Source organism: Lycium ferocissimum, chromosome 4 (assembly GCF_029784015.1).
Source record: "Lycium ferocissimum isolate CSIRO_LF1 chromosome 4, AGI_CSIRO_Lferr_CH_V1, whole genome shotgun sequence".
Lineage (NCBI taxonomy): Eukaryota > Viridiplantae > Streptophyta > Magnoliopsida > Solanales > Solanaceae > Lycium > Lycium ferocissimum.
Genome location: NC_081345.1, coordinates 25,532,624 through 25,552,247, shown reverse-complemented (window position 1 = coordinate 25,552,247; position 19,624 = coordinate 25,532,624). Strand labels below are relative to the sequence as shown.

At 36.1% G+C, this 19,624-nt stretch overlaps 2 protein-coding genes across 10 annotated transcripts; both read right to left on the bottom strand.

Moving 5' to 3' along the window:
• Window positions 1-182: 182 nt before the first annotated feature.
• On the bottom strand, window positions 183-9,688 carry LOC132051954 (uncharacterized). Of its 6 annotated transcripts, none has more exons than XM_059443243.1 (10): window positions 9,585-9,688; window positions 9,310-9,414; window positions 8,062-8,122; window positions 7,914-7,965; window positions 6,498-6,593; window positions 2,165-2,218; window positions 2,008-2,073; window positions 1,172-1,250; window positions 948-1,093; window positions 183-416 (listed from the first exon to the last, which is right to left on the bottom strand). In XM_059443243.1, exons 1-9 carry the CDS (start codon window positions 9,648-9,650, stop codon window positions 1,016-1,018), a joined length of 657 nt encoding a protein of 218 aa, XP_059299226.1. In that variant the 5' UTR covers window positions 9,651-9,688; the 3' UTR covers window positions 183-416; window positions 948-1,015. The 6 variants fall into 6 exon arrangements, with proteins under 6 accessions (XP_059299226.1, XP_059299225.1, XP_059299227.1 ...); XM_059443242.1 differs by lacking the exon at window positions 183-416 and adding an exon at window positions 564-838; XM_059443244.1 differs by lacking the exon at window positions 183-416 and adding an exon at window positions 564-838 and having other exon boundaries at window positions 7,914-7,956.
• Window positions 9,689-10,993: 1,305 nt separating this feature from the next.
• Window positions 10,994-19,041, bottom strand: LOC132051953 (SAC3 family protein C). Of its 4 annotated transcripts, none has more exons than XM_059443238.1 (9): window positions 18,696-19,041; window positions 17,909-18,009; window positions 15,291-15,512; window positions 13,554-13,778; window positions 13,330-13,415; window positions 13,135-13,231; window positions 12,831-12,923; window positions 12,583-12,737; window positions 10,994-11,474 (listed from the first exon to the last, which is right to left on the bottom strand). In XM_059443238.1, the coding sequence occupies exons 1-9, from the start codon at window positions 18,952-18,954 to the stop codon at window positions 11,453-11,455; spliced, it is 1,260 nt and encodes a 419-aa protein (XP_059299221.1). In that variant the 5' UTR covers window positions 18,955-19,041; the 3' UTR covers window positions 10,994-11,452. The 4 variants fall into 4 exon arrangements, with proteins under 4 accessions (XP_059299221.1, XP_059299222.1, XP_059299223.1 ...); XM_059443239.1 differs by having other exon boundaries at window positions 10,994-11,471; XM_059443240.1 differs by having other exon boundaries at window positions 13,560-13,778.
• Window positions 19,042-19,624: the final 583 nt, after the last annotated feature.

The window sequence follows — 19,624 nt, the reverse complement described above, 5'->3', positions numbered from 1 at the left end:
ATATTAACAAAAAATTCAAACCGGAAAGATAGTTGCATTGCCTTCTCTTCTCGTATTTTTATTTTTCCAAAATTCTGAATGAGGTTAGGATTGCTGGTTTCTTAACCATAATGTTATTCAAATTAAAAACACCTCATAACTTCATGTATCTCTATGAAACCTGGCATCCTTTCTTTTAAAACTACACATTATCATGGATCTTCTTTCTTTTTGTTTCCGATATAAATGGAAGTGTATTTGTCAATATCCACCATGTGGTACAATGATTTGCAGATGCTAAGGCAAATATCTACTCTATGCTTCTCGGTTAGACTAGCTTTTGCGAGTGAAGATTGAATTCAGGTAATTCTGCCATCATTTTAAAGAAATAGGGGTTGTGTTGAAGAGGAAGCTCCATTTTGCTTTTCCTTACACTACTGCACTTGGAAAGTGTTAAAAGAAAACAGATAAGAGAGAGAAAAGATAACCTAAATATAATCTTCACCAATCCATATGAACACTTAAAACAGAAGTATATTGTCAGTTTGCACATTATGACAATCAATAGCTAAGCATGGAATCAGTATTTCAGACAAAGTATTTCTCATTGACGAGCTGATTACTCAAACAGTAAGAGAGCTTGATTGCATCAGTCACAGATTACAAGACAAAGGTTCTATTTCAAACACACACAAGACTGGCACTAAAAAACAATACCAGATACAAGAAATTCTAGCGAACGATCTACAAGTATTTCAATACTCCTAACGTGATAAAAATTCGAGAGGGTATGCAACATCTTTTGTCAGATCCTCCTAGGCCATGTACAAAAATTCCATAGGAAGAGATAACTTTGTGCCTGAAGATGAAATACAAGAGAAATCAGCCTATGAGTTTTGCAAACGTAACTAATGAAAAGATACAATGGCAAAACTGGAAAAACATGGTGAATACAGAATTGTGCTCACCTGGACAAGCATTAGCTTCAGCAGAAGAACTCGGTAAATTCCCACTAGGACGAATGAACAGAACATTATCATGCCCAGAGTAATGTAACTATGAGAAATAGCATAAAAGCCAAGCCAAAGCAAAACCCAGCAACGACCGCGAAAGCCTGGATCACAAAATCACATGGTGAATTGCAAAACCTTGTTACGTTGATGATGCCGGAAAAACTCACAATTTCACTTACTTTCCCTTGTGATTCAAACTTCATCTTTGTTGTAAACCATGATAGTCCTCTGTGCACAAAAGGAGCGAGAGCTAAAGCCCTATAGACAATCAGCAAGTGTATAGATTTTAGTTTCTCACAGATATGATGCATACATGTAGAAGAGCTGTGAAATTCTTGCAGAGCTAATTTTTGAAGACTGAACCTCATACTGAAGAGAATCTAAGAAAGAATAAAAATTCTGTAAAAACACAATAATTAAAATACAACCAGATTAATTCCATCTGAAACATGATCAGTATTTATTCACGTTAGGACGGGAAAATCTAGAAGGAAGTCAGGAAAACTATAACCTAAGCATGTCCAAAGATGCAAATGTATGTATTGCAGAAACAAACTATTCACTCCTAAGAAACATAGGATGATAAGGATTGACTCACAGCTCATAATTCCAATGTTTCTCATACAAAATAATCTGTGAAGTCAAATATCTCTCATGACAGAAGATCCATTGGTGTCATTTGAAGAGATTGTTGTGTCTGCTAAATAAATTCTAAGGCTGTCCTCTTCTCTATCTATCCTTCATTACATCGTTTTATATGCATGTTCACTTCTAATATGACATGGTGGTTTCCTCATTTGTCTCCAAGGAAATAGATAGAACGGAGAAACATATTCAGAGTAGTGAAACCAAGACAGTAAACTGATTTGTTTTATCTGATCTAGAAATAATAAATTAGACAATTCCAACAGCAAGTTTGTGGTTTGAAGTCCCCCACACTAACTCCCAAAGGAAAGGGACTGAAGACTCATAGTACACTACTCTGTGGCTAACATGTGCATCATTTGATTCTCACCCTCCTGCTCGGACAAGCTTTGTAACTTGGCTACCAGCCCATACCATGGCCATTACTTTGAGAAACCTGCAGATAAAGTGGAACTACTTAAATTTATCCAAAGAAGCCAAAAAATGGATCCACCGGAAAGGGAAAGAATGCATAAAGCTACAGTTACCGTTCAACTGCAGCAAGGTAACCCATTCTTCCAGGTGATGGAGCCACATAAAACCTTGAAACAGACAAAAATGCTTATGAGAACAAAATGGATAAACCATATGAGATTGTGTAACAGAGCAGGTGTATCATGTAGTCTGAAATAGTTGAACAGATAGATGTTTCTGGTCTTTCAACTAATTTTGTTATCGTGAGAGACTTTCTTTAGATAGGAGTAAAACATTGTATATCTTCTCCCATCACCGCCACTTGGTAATATTACTGTTATCAAACTACTGCTTAAACTTGTTTGGCATATTGCCTCTTGAGTCTCGACACAAACTGGTTTTCACATTGGGCAGCAGCAGGAGTTGCATATTTGATATGTAACCTAGGCAGCTAAAAGGAAAAAGAGGGGGCAGTCTTTATTGATACCCTGAAATTTAATCACACTGACGTCTTGTCAATTACCATTATGTTTACCTTAGGCCTAGACTCCTAGCATCCAAAAATGCTTGGCACCAAGAGTGCAGAGGCGAATCTAGGATTTCTAGAACATGGGTTCACCACTAAAAAAAAAAAAAAAAAAAAAAAAAAGAAGGAAAAAATGTATTAAGTGGGAATTGATCCCTAGGCCTCTAGGTAAATAACTCAACCTTCAACCAAGTGCACAATTTAGCCTTCTTGTAGCATGTGTTCCAGCAGTTAATATTATACCAATTTTAAAATATACATACATAAAATAGCTAGTTTTACGGAGAGACCATGTGTTCACGTGACCCAAAATCACTACATAAAATCGCCCCTGCAAGAGTGATTGGTGTCAGCGACAGTAATGAGTTGTGCAGGTTATGAATGAGGCGCAACGCCGTTTGCAGAACCTGATTCCCATGGGTCCATTGCTTGAACTACTTCTTCTTTTAAGAAACTATCATCTGTATTTTTTTTCATCTTTTGGATTTTCGTCTTCCATATCGTCATTTTTCTACAACAGTTGAATGCAACCTCATCCAGAGAGATCAACTCGTGCCTTCGAGTTGAGGCCGCTGGTGCCGCAGAACAAACTAAACTAAAAACTCAATACAACTAAAAGTTTCATTTTTTTTTTATTTGGCAATAAACTGTGAAATATTACCATACCAACAAAAAGGATCAATACACCTAAGAGAGCGCCCAAAGTCCAAGCCAGCTTCTACGAAGGGTGCCAAGAGCTAGTGAGCCTCTAGAGAAACTAAGTACAAATTGAATCTATAAGAGAAACATATTTCCTACCACTCTTCGTATTCCTATACATGTCTAATCTTGCTCTCACTACACTTTGTATCTGTTGTAACTTGTATCATGTAACTAGTATTTACATCCTATCCTCTGAATATTTTATGATTACTTGCTTCCCATATCTGATATATAATGGCTCCATAGACAGCAGCCATTATTTGCTTCTTGAAATTGCTCCAATGTTTCTTCCTTATCTTGATCAGATCCTCAGCTCCAATGTTGTACATTAAAAGTTTCAATTTTTTGCACGTGAAATATCTTTTTATTCGATTTTATGGTTGTATACCTATGAAATTGAAAGATGAACTTCTCTCACAGGGTAAAACAGGGGGTAGGTAAGAATCTCAACAATCAGGCTCATAAGTTTTCTCCCCCCTTTCTGTTTATTCTAGCTATGGAAGGATTAAGCAAAATGATGGAGAAAGCCAGTCAGATGCAATGGATCCGGGGGTTGAGTGTTGGTGGCACAAACACTGGAAGCACTGTTACAGTCTCTCACCTTTTTTATGCTGATGACACATTGGTCTTCTGTGAAGCTGAAAAGTCTCAAATGCAATACTTAAACCTTACCCTCCTCCTTTTTGAAGCCTTATCAGGGTTACATATCAACAAGTTGAAGAGCATTATATACCCAGTCAACAATGTTCTAAACATTGATGAACTGGCCGGAACTATGGGGTGCAACATTGGGACTCTCCCTAGCACTTACCTGGGTCTTCCATTGGGGGCAAAATTCAAAAGTTGTGAAATTTGGAATGGGGTGGTGGAAAAATTTGAAAAGAGATTTGACTTCATGGCAGCTTCAGTACCTATCTCTAGGGGGCAGAGTCACCCTTATCAGTAGTGTACTTGATAGCATACCCACTTATTTCATGTCTCTATTTCCTATCCCTAGTAAGGTGCTAGAAAAATTGGATAAGATCAAGAGAGACTTCTTATGGGAAGGCAATAGCAACTCAAAAAAGTACCACCTAATAGCATGGGACAAAGTCTTGAAACCAAAGTATGAGGGAGGGCTGGGGGTAAGAGATCTGTCAGCTCACAACAAAAGTCTATTAATGAAGTGGCTTTGGAGGTATGGCACAGAAAAACCAAGCTTATGGAAAGGGGTGATCAATTCTATACATGGGGCAAAGGATAACTGGAGCACCCGGCTATCTAATGCTCCCTATGGAGTTGGGCTTTGGAAATCTATTAGCAAGCTGGGTGATGAATTTTTCCAGAAGGTCCACTTCAAGCCAGGCAATGGAGAACATATAAAGTTTTGGGAAGACAAATGGCTAGGCAACAACACTTTAAAGGAAGAGTATCCTGGTTTATTCAACATGGCACTGGACAAGGTCTCCTCAATTGCCCAAAACAGGAGCAACAACAGTTGGGATGTACATTTCAGAAGATACCCACAAGATTGGGAGATACAGGACTTACTGGAATTGCTAGCAAAGGTGGAAGCTTCTAGCATTGATGCAAGTACTTCAGACAGAATGAGATGGGGCAGCAAAGGCAATTTCTCAGTTAAAGATTGCTATAGTCAGCTTGGCAACCAAGATCAGGTCATTGACTCATGGCCTTGGAAGTTGATTTGGAGGACGAAACTACCTACTAAGATCAAATGCTTCAGCTGGATAGCCCTCAATAATGCCAGCCTTACTATAGATAATCTTAACAGGAAAGGACTTCAACTGGACAATAAGTGTTTTTTTTGCAATTGCCAGCTGGAAACAGTCAATCACCTCTTTCTTCATTGTCCAGTAGCTTTTAATCTTTGGAGCTTGTTTTTCACTATTTTTGGATTAAGTTGGGTGATGCCTCAGAATCTGAGAGAGGCATATGTGGGTTGGAGTAAATGGAAAGTTGATAAGGCCATCAAGAAGACCTGGTTGATGATCCCTGCTGCTATTTTTTGGAGCCTTTGGAATGAGAGAAACAGTAGGTGTTTTGATGGCATCTCAACTCCAAGTCACTCTCTTAAAGCTAAATGTTTAGTTCATCTCTTTTGTTGGACAATGTTGTCCCTAGTAACTAGTTCAGTGCAGTTTTTGGATTTTATTAGCACTTTAGCTCTTGACTGAGACATTGTATTTGAGGCAAACAACGTTCTCCTACACTTTTGTTCTTTTGTAATTAGCCTCCTATAACTTTGCATCTTCTTGATGCGTATCTATGAAACACATTACTTCATCAAAAAAAAAAAAAAAAAAAGTTTTCTAAGTTTTCATCTTCCATATCATCATTTTTCTACAACAGTTGAATGCAACCTCATCCAGAGAGATCAACTGGTGCCTTAAGTCACTTCGTCTCTTTTTGTCTAAGCCACTTCGTTTCTTTTTGTCCAAGTCACTTCTTTTTTTGAGTTGAGGCCGCTGGTGCCGCAACACAAACTAAACTAAAAACTCAATACAACTAAAAGTTTCATTTTTTTTTATTTGGCAAATAAACTATGAAATATTACCATACCAACAAATAGGATCAATACACCTATGAGAGCACCCAAAGTCCAAGCCAGCTTCTACGAAGGGTGCCAAGAGATAGTGAGCCTCTAGAGAAACTAAGTACAAATTGAATCTATAAGAGAAACATATTTCCTACCACTCTTCGTATTCCTATACATGTCTAATCTTGCTCTCACTACACTTTGTATCTGTTGTAACTTGTATCATGTAACTAGTATTTACATCCTATCCTCTGAATATTTTATGGTTACTTGCTTCCCATATCTGATATATAATGGCTCCATAGACAGCAGCCATTACTTGCTTCTTGAAATTGCTCCAATGTTTCTTCCTTATCTTGATCAGATCCTCAGCTCCAATGTTGTAGATTAAAAGTTTCAATTTTTTGCACGTGAAATATCTTTTTATTCAGTTTTATGGTTGTTTACCTATGAAATTGAAAGATGAACTTCTCTCACAGGGTAAAACAGGGGGTAGGTAAGAATCTCCACAATCAGGCTCATAAGTTTTCTAAAGAGCGAATAGCTAGTGGAGATAGTGTATTGCTGATCAATAACACTATGATAGATTGGAATAAGAAATACAGATAACTATTGGTCCTGTTGTTCGTATCACTTGACATACCACACAATAAGAAAGGTAGTAAGGTAGTATGCAGTATTTAGCAGTCCATATGATAATACTCCAGCAGCGCCATATCTTCTCAATCTTGTCAGAATCCTGATATGCAGCAAGGGAAAAAAAAAAATATTAGATCTCAACATTAGGTGTCCCACCAAAACTGGAAATTCACCTCAGCACAACAAAGATGTAAAGTTAAAGCTAATTCATCCTTCCATTCCAGAAGATATAAGAAACATATACCAAGACCAGAGAACAACTTTATGTCAATAAGAGGAGTAAGATGTTAAGAAAACTTGAAAATGTGGCCCCTATCATAAATTTAAAAACACATGAACCCCTATCATAAATTTAAAAACACATGAACCAATAGTAGGCGATAAAAGAAATTACTACAGTCCAGAAGGAGATATGGGACAAATAAAGTCCTCCTGCAGGTTCCTTCTTCAATACTCTGATTATTGTAAAAAATCTCAATAAGCATTCAACAGATTGCTATGCCTCATTGAGAAAGGAAGGAACTTCTCAATCAGTTATCCTATCCAAACAGAGGAGATTTTATATTAAAGGGAAAAGGGTCAAATTTGCTCCTACACTATTCGAGATTGAGCAACTTTACCCTCCGTTTGACTCTTTGGTCAATATGTTGTCCCCGTTGTTAGGAAAGTCTCACTTTTCCCTTAACCCTAACAAAGCTCCAATGTGGGGTAATTTTGAACCATAGTCAAAAGTTTAAGGGTAATTTTTTTTTTGAAGAATTTGAACATGTGGATCCGCCCGTTTCACGCTAGAGTTCCTTTAATTGCAAGAACAATTTTAGATGATTCGTTAATGGCAAGGGTATGATTGAAGCAAAAGTCAAACGGAGGGAAAATTTGCTCAATTTCAGATAGTATAGGGGCAAGTTTGGAATTTTTTCCTATATTAAACAGCTCTTTCACCAAAATTTCTGTTGCTTCTGAGTTCCTCTATCATATCTCTCCCATTTCACAAGTAGTTAACTGGTAGTAACTATTAGGACGATGCATTCTAGTACTTAGAAGGAAGACTTGCCTGTATCACTATAAAAATGATTAGTCATACTGGAGTCATTGTTAAACTTATGAACACTTGCTCCATTTTTTTGTAACTACTGATCTTGTTAGTGCTCTAACAAAGAGACATATTCTCACAAAACTAGCTAATCAACAAGCGAAGCATATATAACTAAGAAAACTACAAATATTGGTTTTTCCAACAATATGGTCCTACTCTAACTAGAAATGGATTGAGAAAAGAGCAAATTTTTCTACATATTGAAAATCGATCAAATAACTCAAAATACAGAAAAATCGAACATGGAAGCTTAGATAGCAATATCAACCTCGTCCCAAATTTTCCAGACACTATTGGTCAAAGCAGGCAAAAAGTGGCACTTACGTATTTGATGTGGGTGATTCTGTTTGACTAGTTTCATCTTTTTCTGCAGTACCTAGCAAGATTTGGAAGTATAGCCAATTACACGGTTTAGTTGGTAGGCAAAAGATAAGATATACACTGTTAGGAAGACATCAAATACACATTTTACCTTTTAGGATAATACCTTTTTGATCTAGAGGACTATTTTGAAATTCTGGCGACTCGTAAACCTTGCCTTGCAAAACAGTAGAGAGGTTAGCTATGAGATAAATCACCACTTCATGAATGATCATAGGGATCGGTCGGGAGGAGGGGAGGGGTGGGAGGTCCAATAGCACAATTCTTCTTGGAGAAGGGTTGTTTTCCCTGCTGACTGATCCTGCCATAATTTTACTTCTACCTATTATAGAACCGGTAACCAAAGTCGAGCATAAGTATGATGATCTTAATGACAAAAAGGCTTGGCTTTTTGCTGTCAAAATAGTTCCTAATTGAACTAAAAAGTGGAGAGACTAAGTTGCTAGACCATCAAAGCAAAAAGAAATGCCGGATTAAGAAAGATAACACTAGAACAAGTCAACTTCAGTCACCTGAAAAATAATATTTGAACACGAACACTATAGTTGTTCTAACTAGCACACAAAAATGATTGTATAAAAGAGAAGGAATTACCAATTGAATTTTTTGCACAGTATACATACTTTTACTAGGTCAAACCTATTGTCACGACTACAGTACAGTGATACTTTGCACCCACTGGTCTAAATCCTAAATCTAGAAGGCAATGCAGGATACACACTTCAAACTAGTCAATAAAACTCTAATCAGCTTGTTTGGATGGTTGTTACCTATTGTACTGTACTGTGTTGTTAGTTTAAATACTGTTTTGATTGTTAAATTTTATTATATCGTATTGTTAAATCCGTCGTTAAGTAATGACGAAAAGTCCCATTTTGTGTAACCACCGATTTGGTGTGATGGCGTCGTTACTTTATTTCTTTTTGTCTTTACTTATTATCTAACAAATCGCCTCTGTGCTATTTCAGAATCGCCCATGTATACAGAGGGTCATATACCTCTATTCATTTTTGTAAAGACCCCTTTAACTAATTTCCTCTCCTGCTATTTTATCCTTTACCCTACCTTTTTACAGTAGTTCTACTCCGTACCCTACTTTTCTTGTAGGTTTATACTTCAAATCCCTGATGTGTGACATTATATAATGATGGGAAACGATACAATCTATCCAAACATTATACTCATCAAAACAATACATTACGATACAATACAGCACAATATAATAGGATACATTATGAAACAATATGTAACAACCATCCAAACAGAGTGTAAAATACAAGATAAGCCAGCCAAAAAATAATAATAGTAAAAGAAAAGAAAAGAGGGAATTGGAGTGTACATTATTATCACTACTAACAGAGCAGAGACGTGGCAATTGCCTGGCAGATAACTGCTTTTGCCGGAGGTACAAGTGACGACTGCACAGCACGTTGGAAATGCTAACCTTCAAACATGAAATTAAACAAAACAATCTATCAAAATATTTTTCTTCATGTTGGGGGCCCACTATACTTTACCAAACTCACATTGGCAGAATTGAACCAAAAAACCGTTTAATTTTATTTTAAAATGAAAAGAAATTAGATGCAAAGAATTAAAAGAAGAAGGGCTTACATGGCGATGGAGAAGAAGAGGAAATGAAGATGAAGAGGAGAGTGTAATGGTGAGAGGAGAAGACATGAATCGGAATTCACAAACCAAAGTTGAAAAGAGGATAGAGACTTCAACTTGTTCAAAAAAGAAATAATTTTTTTTATATTTCATATTCTAATTTAACTTTGAATTTCTCAAGCGAAATGAGATAATTTATATTTATAGTAGTAACAAACAAGAGTTTATATAACTTGTTTTAAATCATGATTTTTTTGAGAAAACATTCTCTTAAATTTCGTGTCCAGACAAAAATTTTCCCATAAATTAGTAGGGAAGGGATATTTAGGTGCAAATTAAATTGAGAATAAATATCACTGTTAATAGTTTGATTGATCAAACTTTCAAGATCTTCTTTTTCTTCTGTCATGTTTTCGTTAAAATAGAGTGCCAAGAGAATTTGTTTTTTCTTTTATAGAGTTTTAGAAAGAAAAAAAAGTATTTTCAGGCAGTAATAATTTGTGTTTGGACCAATCATTTAAGAAACACTTTTGTTAATATTTGCAAAGCAGAATGATTCCTTTTTGCCAATCTTTGCAGTAAAGCTTTTGAACTTCAATATACGAAAAATCAATAAATAAATTGAAATACTTATAACAGACACTTTAATTAAATTTTTTAATTAATTAACATAATTAACAAAATATTGGAAGGGAGCATGTTTATGAAACTTCGGTCATAGATGCATCAAGCTTATAGCTTGGAAAATCTAAAATTCTGATCAGAATTAAACTAAAAGTAGTTTCTGGCTTTCTGCTTCTACTTCTAAAGGAAAAAAAGTGTATTTTAAATTTATTCTTTGGGTAGAAATAATTTATGTTACTCCTCAAATGCAATTTATTCTTTTGACAAGATTAGCAGGGCACTAGGTTTTGCCTTTTGCCTTCGTCGGACCCAAATAACGTAGATGCTTTGTGCACCGAGCTATCCTTTTTCTAATGGCATAAGAGTTCCAACAAGCTAAGAGACAAAGATGACATTAAATTAACAAGATCATCAGCTTTCCAACAATCTGCTATAGGAAATAAGAGTTGATTTCCTGTGTGATACAAGCGCCTCGTCTTATGAAAGCTTCACACCCATGACCTACCCTCAATTGAACCAAACCTTTATCTATCAGCTTGGTTACTCGTCAATAGGAAAAGAAAATCTAATTCAGCTAATCATCTTTAGCCTCAACAAAGAATCTTGTACATAACAAACATACTTGTAAGCACAATTATAAGACCATCAGATACGGCATTTGTATTCTGTCTCAGAGGTTTCTCTGTGAACAGCAGGGTTGAAGGGCTGATATTTGTGATTTTCTGGGAAATGAAAGGTCTGCCAAACCACCACGCTAGAGGGAAATTCACGGGAAAGGAAGATTGGGCTTCTAAATGGAGTAGCTCCAGGTGTTCTTATAACTGAAAACGTGTTTCTATTTCTGCAGAATCGAAAACAGAATGGTACAAACCTTTTTTTTTTCCTTTTCTTCTTTTCCATCCATATGGATATTGAAGTAGCAGGAATCATGATACAGTGCCTCGCGAGGAGAGGAAAGGGGGAGGGGGTACATTTACAGTTAGATTGCAGAAATATGCAAAATACAAACTTTATTTTTTCATCCGTAAAATACGAACTTTAAAACGAATCTAATTGGCATGGCCCGAGACTGCGGAGTACTTTCAAGATGAGGCATTGAGCAAGATCAAAATAATGTTATGTAAATTTGATCTCGAGCTCCAGTATTCTTTTGCTGAATCTTCAATCTCCAACCAGCTCAATAGCTTATCGACTCAGCAAATTGAATGCTTCCAGACAAATTTTCATCTCCTTAACCATCAAAGCTCTTACAGTACAACAGAAAACCTGCTACACAAAGATTGACTTAGAAGGGGGAGTCTGCACAATGATATTCAAGAAAGTAATTAAGCAAGTTCGGAGTATGCAATAATTTTGTTTTCTGCTTAGCTGAGGATCAAGATACAGTAACACTTTGTTCGTACGACCAGAGAAAAATGGATATTCAAAATCCCAAGTACTTCAAAAATTTATGCTGGTCAATATGGAATTCGAGCAAAAGGCAAGTCAGCAGGTAATCACTATGGCCGGGGAATCCAATTACTCGCTTCTTTAGGTTATGTACTGCTAGAGAGTAACAAATCAATGCTAAAGATGATCAATTGTTCAGCCTTGGCATTAGATAGTAAAAGTCCAACTAAATAGTTACTCCCTCCGTCCCAATTTATGTGATCGTGTCTGGCTGGGCACGGAGTATAAGAATGAAAGGAAGACTTCTGAAATTTGGTCTAAAGTAAGTCATAAATATTTGCGTGGTTATAAATCATCTCATTAAGGCTAAAATGAGAAGTTTAAAGTTTAATTGTTACTAAACGTAGAAAAGTGTCATTCTTTTTTGAACTGACTAAAAAGGAAAAAGTGTCACTTAAATTGGGACAGGGTGAGTGCTATCTTTAATGAGTTCTTTTAAGTCAATAGCAGAAGAAAAGAAGTTAAATATACAGCCATCTACATACATACACGAGAGTTCTTTTAGCAACATGGATTGCTCCATATCTACAGATCCTTCACGCTGGTACAAGGTATGCTCTTATTTGGATTTCCACATATGCTAATTTGGCCTTGTAACTGAGCGAAAAATTTATTCTTCTGGTGTAGAAGTAGTTCAATAGGCAGTCTGGACCAACTAATGGATTTCTTAGACTTGTTAGGAAGGAAAGTCTAGTAGTTTGTTTCTTTCTGGTGCTTTTTGTTTTGTTAATGTAACCTTAAGTACCTTCTCAGTACCCTTTTAATAAAACTTTTACCTTATCAAAAAAAAAAAAACAGTCAGCCTACTTTCACAAAAGGGAAAAAAGGTGTATAAATTTGTTCTCTTAATCGAAGATTTTTTGGCTTCGCTTCAATGAGCTTAATTGTTACTGCAGGGGGGATGCATAAAGAAATTTATAGGACTGACCTCTCGAACCGTTCTGATTCCAGCGGATAATACTTGTGCAACCCTCCCTTTGGATGGATAAGAGTTGTTTGCTTGGTAGGAAAGCAACTATTTCCTTCTTCATCGACTGAGGTTTGAAGGCCACTGTCATTGCAGAAAGATTCTAGATCCCATTCCTAAATAATCATGCATTAGGTAGCCAAATTCAGAACATTGAGATCTGAACTTTTTCAGCTAGTCAAAACCCTTAATACTATATAAGATTTTACCTTCATCATTAGGAGTTTGGAAAGAGCCGCCAAGGGAAAAGGCTGAGGCTTGTATCCTCCATAATTCACACAGGAAATAGCTAGTGCTCGAACCTTAGTAATGCAAATGAAACAAATTAAGGGAAATCAACTTATCCAAAAAAAAAAAAAGAAGAAAGAAACGGACTTAAATGGTGGGAGAATGATCAAACCCCAACTTTCTTCCAATAGCAACGGAAAGAGGGTAGGGTGCATACATTTTTATCAGACAAATGAAAGAGAGCATATACCACAGGAATAAATCTGTTGTTATACAAGAACTCACCTCATTGATAGAAGGTTCAATAATGCAATACTGCAAGTAGGATGCCTCAGACTCTGTGATATGGATAAAATTCTTGTAGAAGCCCAATCTGAAGTATCTGTCACAAAATAAGAAGCAACGGTTGACCTTCCCATGTACAAAAATAAAATGTATTCTACTAGCAATGGTAATTGACACTAAATGCCTTTGATCTACCTCAGGATCTTCCGAGCAAAATTCATTTCTGTTGACTTCATAATGTGAGAAGGAACGCGTCGGAACCATAAAGATAGTGTCTCCCCCTGCAAATCAAGAAGTACAATGTTTAGGGAAATTGAACAAAGAAAATGGTCTCTGAGTAAGCACCTGATCAACTGCAATTCACAATCTTTAATAAATTCAAAAAGAGAAAAGCGGAAAAAAAAAAAAAAAGACGAAACCTTAACTGTTCCTTGGGTTTTAGAATCAAGGTGGAGAAGCACATAAAAGGAAAAAAATTCAGCTTCATTTTCGAAGATGGACTGTGAAGTTCGATTTGCTTCATAAAGAGTAAATAAAGTCGCCAATGCCTTCATTAGCTGCTCCATGTTGAGGTATGACAGCGAAGAAATATTTGAGCCACTACATCTTCTAAGCTTATGCTGGGAAATTATATGAAACTTAACCTGTGGAGAAAAATATATTAAAGCTACATATTTCCAAAATTCTGCAGTTATACTAAAAGAAGGAACACTCAAACATCTTAAGCCTAGATTAAGTAAAATATTTTTGCTTGGTTTCCTAAATAAGAAGCCTCCTTGTCATTAAAACTAGCCAAACGAAAGATTAACAAAGAAGGGGGTAATATATAGAATGAAGTGGAAGTTTGCAATACAATAGGGAAAAATATTAGACCACGGCCTAGACCATAGCTCCCACATCAATGTTATCCATCTGCTGTAAAAGGTATGAAACTATATCCATTTCAAAAGAATTCTAACAGAACCCCTAACCCCTACATGTAGTTCTGCAATAGCAATAACAGATACTATTTCTGAAACATCAAAACTTTCAGCAAAACCAAGCTCATTTCCCTATGTTAAGTAAAAGTGAGCTACTTCCTCCATTTCAAATTATGTGTCTTACTTTCCTTTTTAGTCTCTGTTCCAAAAAGAACACCTCCTTTTATATTTATTAAGCTTTTAAATCCAATGTTCCCATTTTACCCTTAAAGACACTCCCTTACAAGAATGTCATGGCATGTTTAAGACCACGAGAGTCGAAGTATATTTTAGGTATGTTGCATACACCTTTAATTTAAGACCACAAGAAACAAGTCTTCTTTACATTCATTAAACTTCCTGACAAGTCAGACAAAGACCTATAAAATGAAACTGAGGGAGTATGTCTAAATCAAGAAAAGTCATTGTAGTTATATGGTAAAATGTTTCTACATTTACAATATGTCTAGATTCATTGTATAAATAACTGAATATGTAGAATATGCTATTTGGTGCTTAGGATATTCTCTACGTTGTAGGAGAACAAATACGTAACCTATAAGTAGAATATAATTACTTAACCTTACTGTATTAGATTAAGATTCCACTATAGAGGGCCCCTACTGTGTAACCTCAGCAATCAAGTCAGTAATAACTAATACGCATGTCCTCTCTTCTATTCCTTTATAAGTAATCTTTTTTTTGGTTCGAGGAAAGGTAAATAACATCATAAAGAACAGTAACCTGGAGATGCATAATTACAAAGCTATTTACAACAAAATTCAGTTGTTCCCTTAAATAGACAGGAAACTGATGAAGTCAACAAGCAAGAAACTAAGCAGTAAGGTAGCGTAATGGCTAAAATTGTATCTATAAAAAGGATAACAATTCTATATAGCAGGTGATACAACATCCACATCTAACAGCATATTCACTTCTTATTATCAATTCAATTCATCTTTTGAATTCAATTTACAAGCTTCTCAAGTTCCTTTATTGACTTTCTTTCGCTTTCTGCAATATGTGCAGATACTTGCTCCAACTTGATCTGAAGACTTGAGGAAACAAGATTGAGATGCAAGAACCGTATGATGTTCAAATGCAACAATATCATGATTCATGCATCTACATACATGTATATCATTCTAGCTCTAATTCAGATCTTTTGGATAAGATAACCCGTATAAATGAACATACCATTCTCTCATACATAGAGACCACTCGACTGCAAGAGATATTTTGCATACTTAGGTCTTGTCTAATGGACCTCATCCTATCAAAGATGAAGTCATGAACCACCTCAAAGGGATGCTCCGTAGAGTCCAGCAAGTTACACAGATAGTTTAAAGTGTCTTCCAACACTGAGAGAGGCCTCACATCAGAATCTTGCAGAGTCTTTGCGGATATAGTCCTGCAGAACTAACAAAGAAAAAATTTAATAAACCATCATTGTAGCAAATACTGAAGAGAGAATTAAATTATATTAAAGATCAAAAGTAGCTACGAAAAGACTGTGAAATCACTTCTGCCACAACTAACACTAGACTTATATTAAGTAATAAATTTTAAGAAAAGATGGAAAACTGTTTGATGGCCATGGAAGCTAGTATGGAAGACCAATCTGCCTATGAGGATCAAATGCTTCAGTTGGATTACACTAAACAATGCTTGTCTTACTTTAGACAATCTAAATAGGAGAGGATTAGAGTTGGACAACACCAGATGCTTTTTTTGCAACACAACTCCAGAGACAGTTGACCACCTTTTTCTTCAATGCCCAGTAGCATATGACCTCTGGAACACGTTCTTGTGTTTTTTCAGTTTAAGTTGGGTGATGCCGCAAAGATTAAGGGAAGCTCAAATTTCTTGGAGTCTTCAGTTAGTTGATAAGACCATCAGAAAGATCTGGAATATGATTCCTGCTGTAATTTTTTGGTGTATTTGGATCGAGAGGAATAGAAGATGTTTTGATGGTTCCTCAACTACCACTCCCATTCATGCACTTAAAGCGAAATGTCTAGTAAACCTTTATTGCTGGACAATGTTGTCCCCAGTGACTAGTACAGATCAGTTTTTGGATTTTATTAGCACCCTAGTTTTAGAGGGAGCCAATGTATAGGGGCTTATAATTCTCTTTTGCTTTTGTCTATCTGTAATTAGCCCCTGTAATTATGCATCTGCTTGATGCCTTTTCTCAATGAAACAACTTACTTCATCAAAAAAAAAAAAAAAAAAGATGGAAAACTGACTAATTACTATATTGCTCATACATGCTGTAAGAATGTATAACCTATATACCAAGTCAAGTTTGAACCTTCCCCCCCCCCCCCCCACCCCACCCACACACACAGGGGGACAAATTAGCCTGGACAATAGTCACTTGCATAAGGACTTCATTATGTTTAGAACTCCAGCAATTTTTGGCTGGGATGGGATTGAATCTTGATTTCTTTTTTTTCTTTTTTTTTTTTTTGAAATATATGATTGTTTCTTATTAACTGGTTGCAATAATGGAAATAGAAAACTTTTAAGACATGGACGTGCTATCTTTTTTGATCATTGAAATAAAATTCCGTTGTCCTCAAATGAAGCAAAACGAAGTGTAGGGATTTAGTAGCTCAGTTGGTTGACTACCTGAACTTTCACCTTGTTGGTGAGGGTTCGAATCCCCACATTGTAATCCCCTTCCCCATTTCCCCTTCCCCTACCCCCTATGTAATAAAAACAATTTAAAAAAAAAAAAAAAAAGGAAGTACCATTTGGAATCTTTAGTACTGCTTTGGGGTATATTTTTTTTAATGACAAGGGAACCCGCAACCGCTACCCTTCGGGTGCACACAAGGTAAACCCCGCTTCTGTGTGATAGCTCGCAAACCACACAGAAGAGATAGCTGCTTTGGGGTATATTTAACACAATAAAAATGAGAATTTTCAGCGATCTATCTTTGTTTACCCCTTCAGGGCTCTGTATTTTATCAATGTTGCAAGTCCAGTGTGTTTCGAAACTTTTTGCACAAAATTTCTTTTGTCCCAAGTGATTTTGTTGGATCTTTTATCCTTTCCAACATTATTGAGTAGCGTATCAATTTAATGCTTTCAGCTGTGGACTGTATTGTTAATAATTCTTACATGTGAAAGCTGAAGCAGGTGGCTTTCTACCTTCAAAACTCAAAAGAAAAGGCCTTCTAACTTCCAGGGAAAAAGCATGTTCTGCTATCCGGGATAAAATGTGCTTGACTCCAATGGTGTTAACCATTTCGCACTAATAGCTATAAATTTGGCATTAATTAATCAATGCACGGTACGGAAAATTGTTTGGTATTGTATAAGTCACCAACTTTTTTCTACTTCCTTATATTAACTTGCTTTACGTTTGTCGCATTCTCCAGCTGTTTCTTCATCTCTTTTACAGAACCTCAAAACTGGAGATCAAATCATTTTCTTTTTGATGCTCAACAAAGGGCCATATTAAATGCTTGATGAGATATTACAATTTAAATTCTTTCCACATATTTGACAAGCAGGTTACAATCTAGAAAACGTTTTGTCAAGGGAAACATAGAGCTAGTTAACATCAGTTGATGAAACAAATCAATATCAACTATCGATTACACCTCGATACTAATCTAATCTATTTGTTGTTGGCTATGTGTACCCACTCGGCTATTTTAGTATACAAAAGATTCATTATTTTTATACTGGTCATCAACCTACCAACCTTGTTCTTTTAACCGTAGTTGAGACAAGTTATGCTTGAAGTTCAGTTGATCAAACAAACAAACAGGGTAAACAAATAACTCCACTCAATCTATTACCTTTTTAACAGCAAGGCTTGGTGATGATTCGCGAGGATTTCCATATAGCCTCTCGAACACAGCTAAGTCTCGCAGCCTCTCTCGCTTTTCCCTCTCCTCAACTGCAATTTTTATAGGGATTAGTTATGCGGTGATTACTTATGCCATCTTCTACCTTGCATAAATAATTCATAGATTCCCTTATAACCTATAAATGTATTAGTTAGGTGGGATCGTAAACTGGTAACCAAACGCCGTACTTGGAGTGTTGAATTTTATACATAAATGCCATCAAACATGGTACGTACTAGTTATGCTAGCTTTAATACATGAATAACTCATTTCTTAACCAACAACCAAACGGCCCCTAAATTTTCTATAGAGAGATATAATCCAGTTAGAAAGAATGTAATTCATCCCTGTTTGCACCAAAGCAGTTAATTTACCTGGTTTAAGTGATACATTAAATCATCATATTAAAAAAGTTTATGCATTTAAAAAAGCAGAACATTTCGAGAAAGACATGGAAACCTAGAAAGAAAAAAGTGGAAAAAGTTATGATGATTTGGGGAGAGACGCAAGCAGCAAAGTAGAAAATATGAATGAAAACTGTCTCATATAAATTTATTAATCATAAGGCCTCGTTTAGAGCACATAAATAAAGTAGTACACTCCTTCTCCTGCTGCTAAAGTATTAGACTCTTACTAAAATTAAAAAAATATGTATTCTACTAAATCAACTATTAAACTCTTCCTACAACTAATTGTAGCATTAAAAGATACAATATTCAAGAGAAAATTGGTGTACCAGGACACATGAAAGGGCAAGTTCCAACTAAGGATGGTAAATTATAAATATCATCAATATCTCCATCAATTGATTTGTCTAAATTGGTTGAGCTTGTCTTGTTGTTGTTACTGTCAGAAGAAGCGTTGTTGGTTGGGTGGGACTTAAATTTGCGGGAAGGTTGAGAAGGTTGGAAGGATCTAGAAGAAGAAGAAGAAGAAGAAGAAGAGGAAAAGTTTCCACGTGGCCTTCTGTAAGGAGGTTGACTCCTCCCCGCCATGAATCGGCCGGCGTCTACTTCACTAGTACTTGATCGGAAACTGAAAAACGAAAGATACCGTCATAATATAAAATGGCTTAAACATGTTTATTTCCGTAGGCAAAACCCATCGGCTAGGGACATTTGTGGTCGTCGCTTCTTTAACTTGGCACCTAAAGTGGAGGCTTTGTTTCGTTGGAAACCTTTTTGGGCAATATACACCATTCGAGTTAGACAATTTTTGCACGATTTTTAAATCCCAGCGCGTGTATATCGGTTGTATCCTAAATTGGATTAAGTGCCAAATTATCTGCATTGTCTTAATTTCGTTTAAATTTAACGACTCAATTTACATCCTTGACTCATATGCCAACTCATTTTAATTGGCCACATCACGCACACGCGGGCAAATCAACTAAAGACCAAATTAGGGCTCAAAATTACCCGTTTCCATAGTACACCGCAAAGTGCAAACGATCGAGCGATTTCCACGAAAATCGAGGTAAAATTTTCGTCGATTTCGTTCGATATCTTCTCCATTTTCGGTTAATTCTTAGTTAATAATCACTCATAAGGTATTATTTTCATTTATTTGCGGGTTTTAGTACTGAAATCGACCCTTTGGACTTTGTTCGCTTGACTTCATTTGCGACATTGGAGAAATTTAAGTTTCTACTGAACTTTTCTCGTG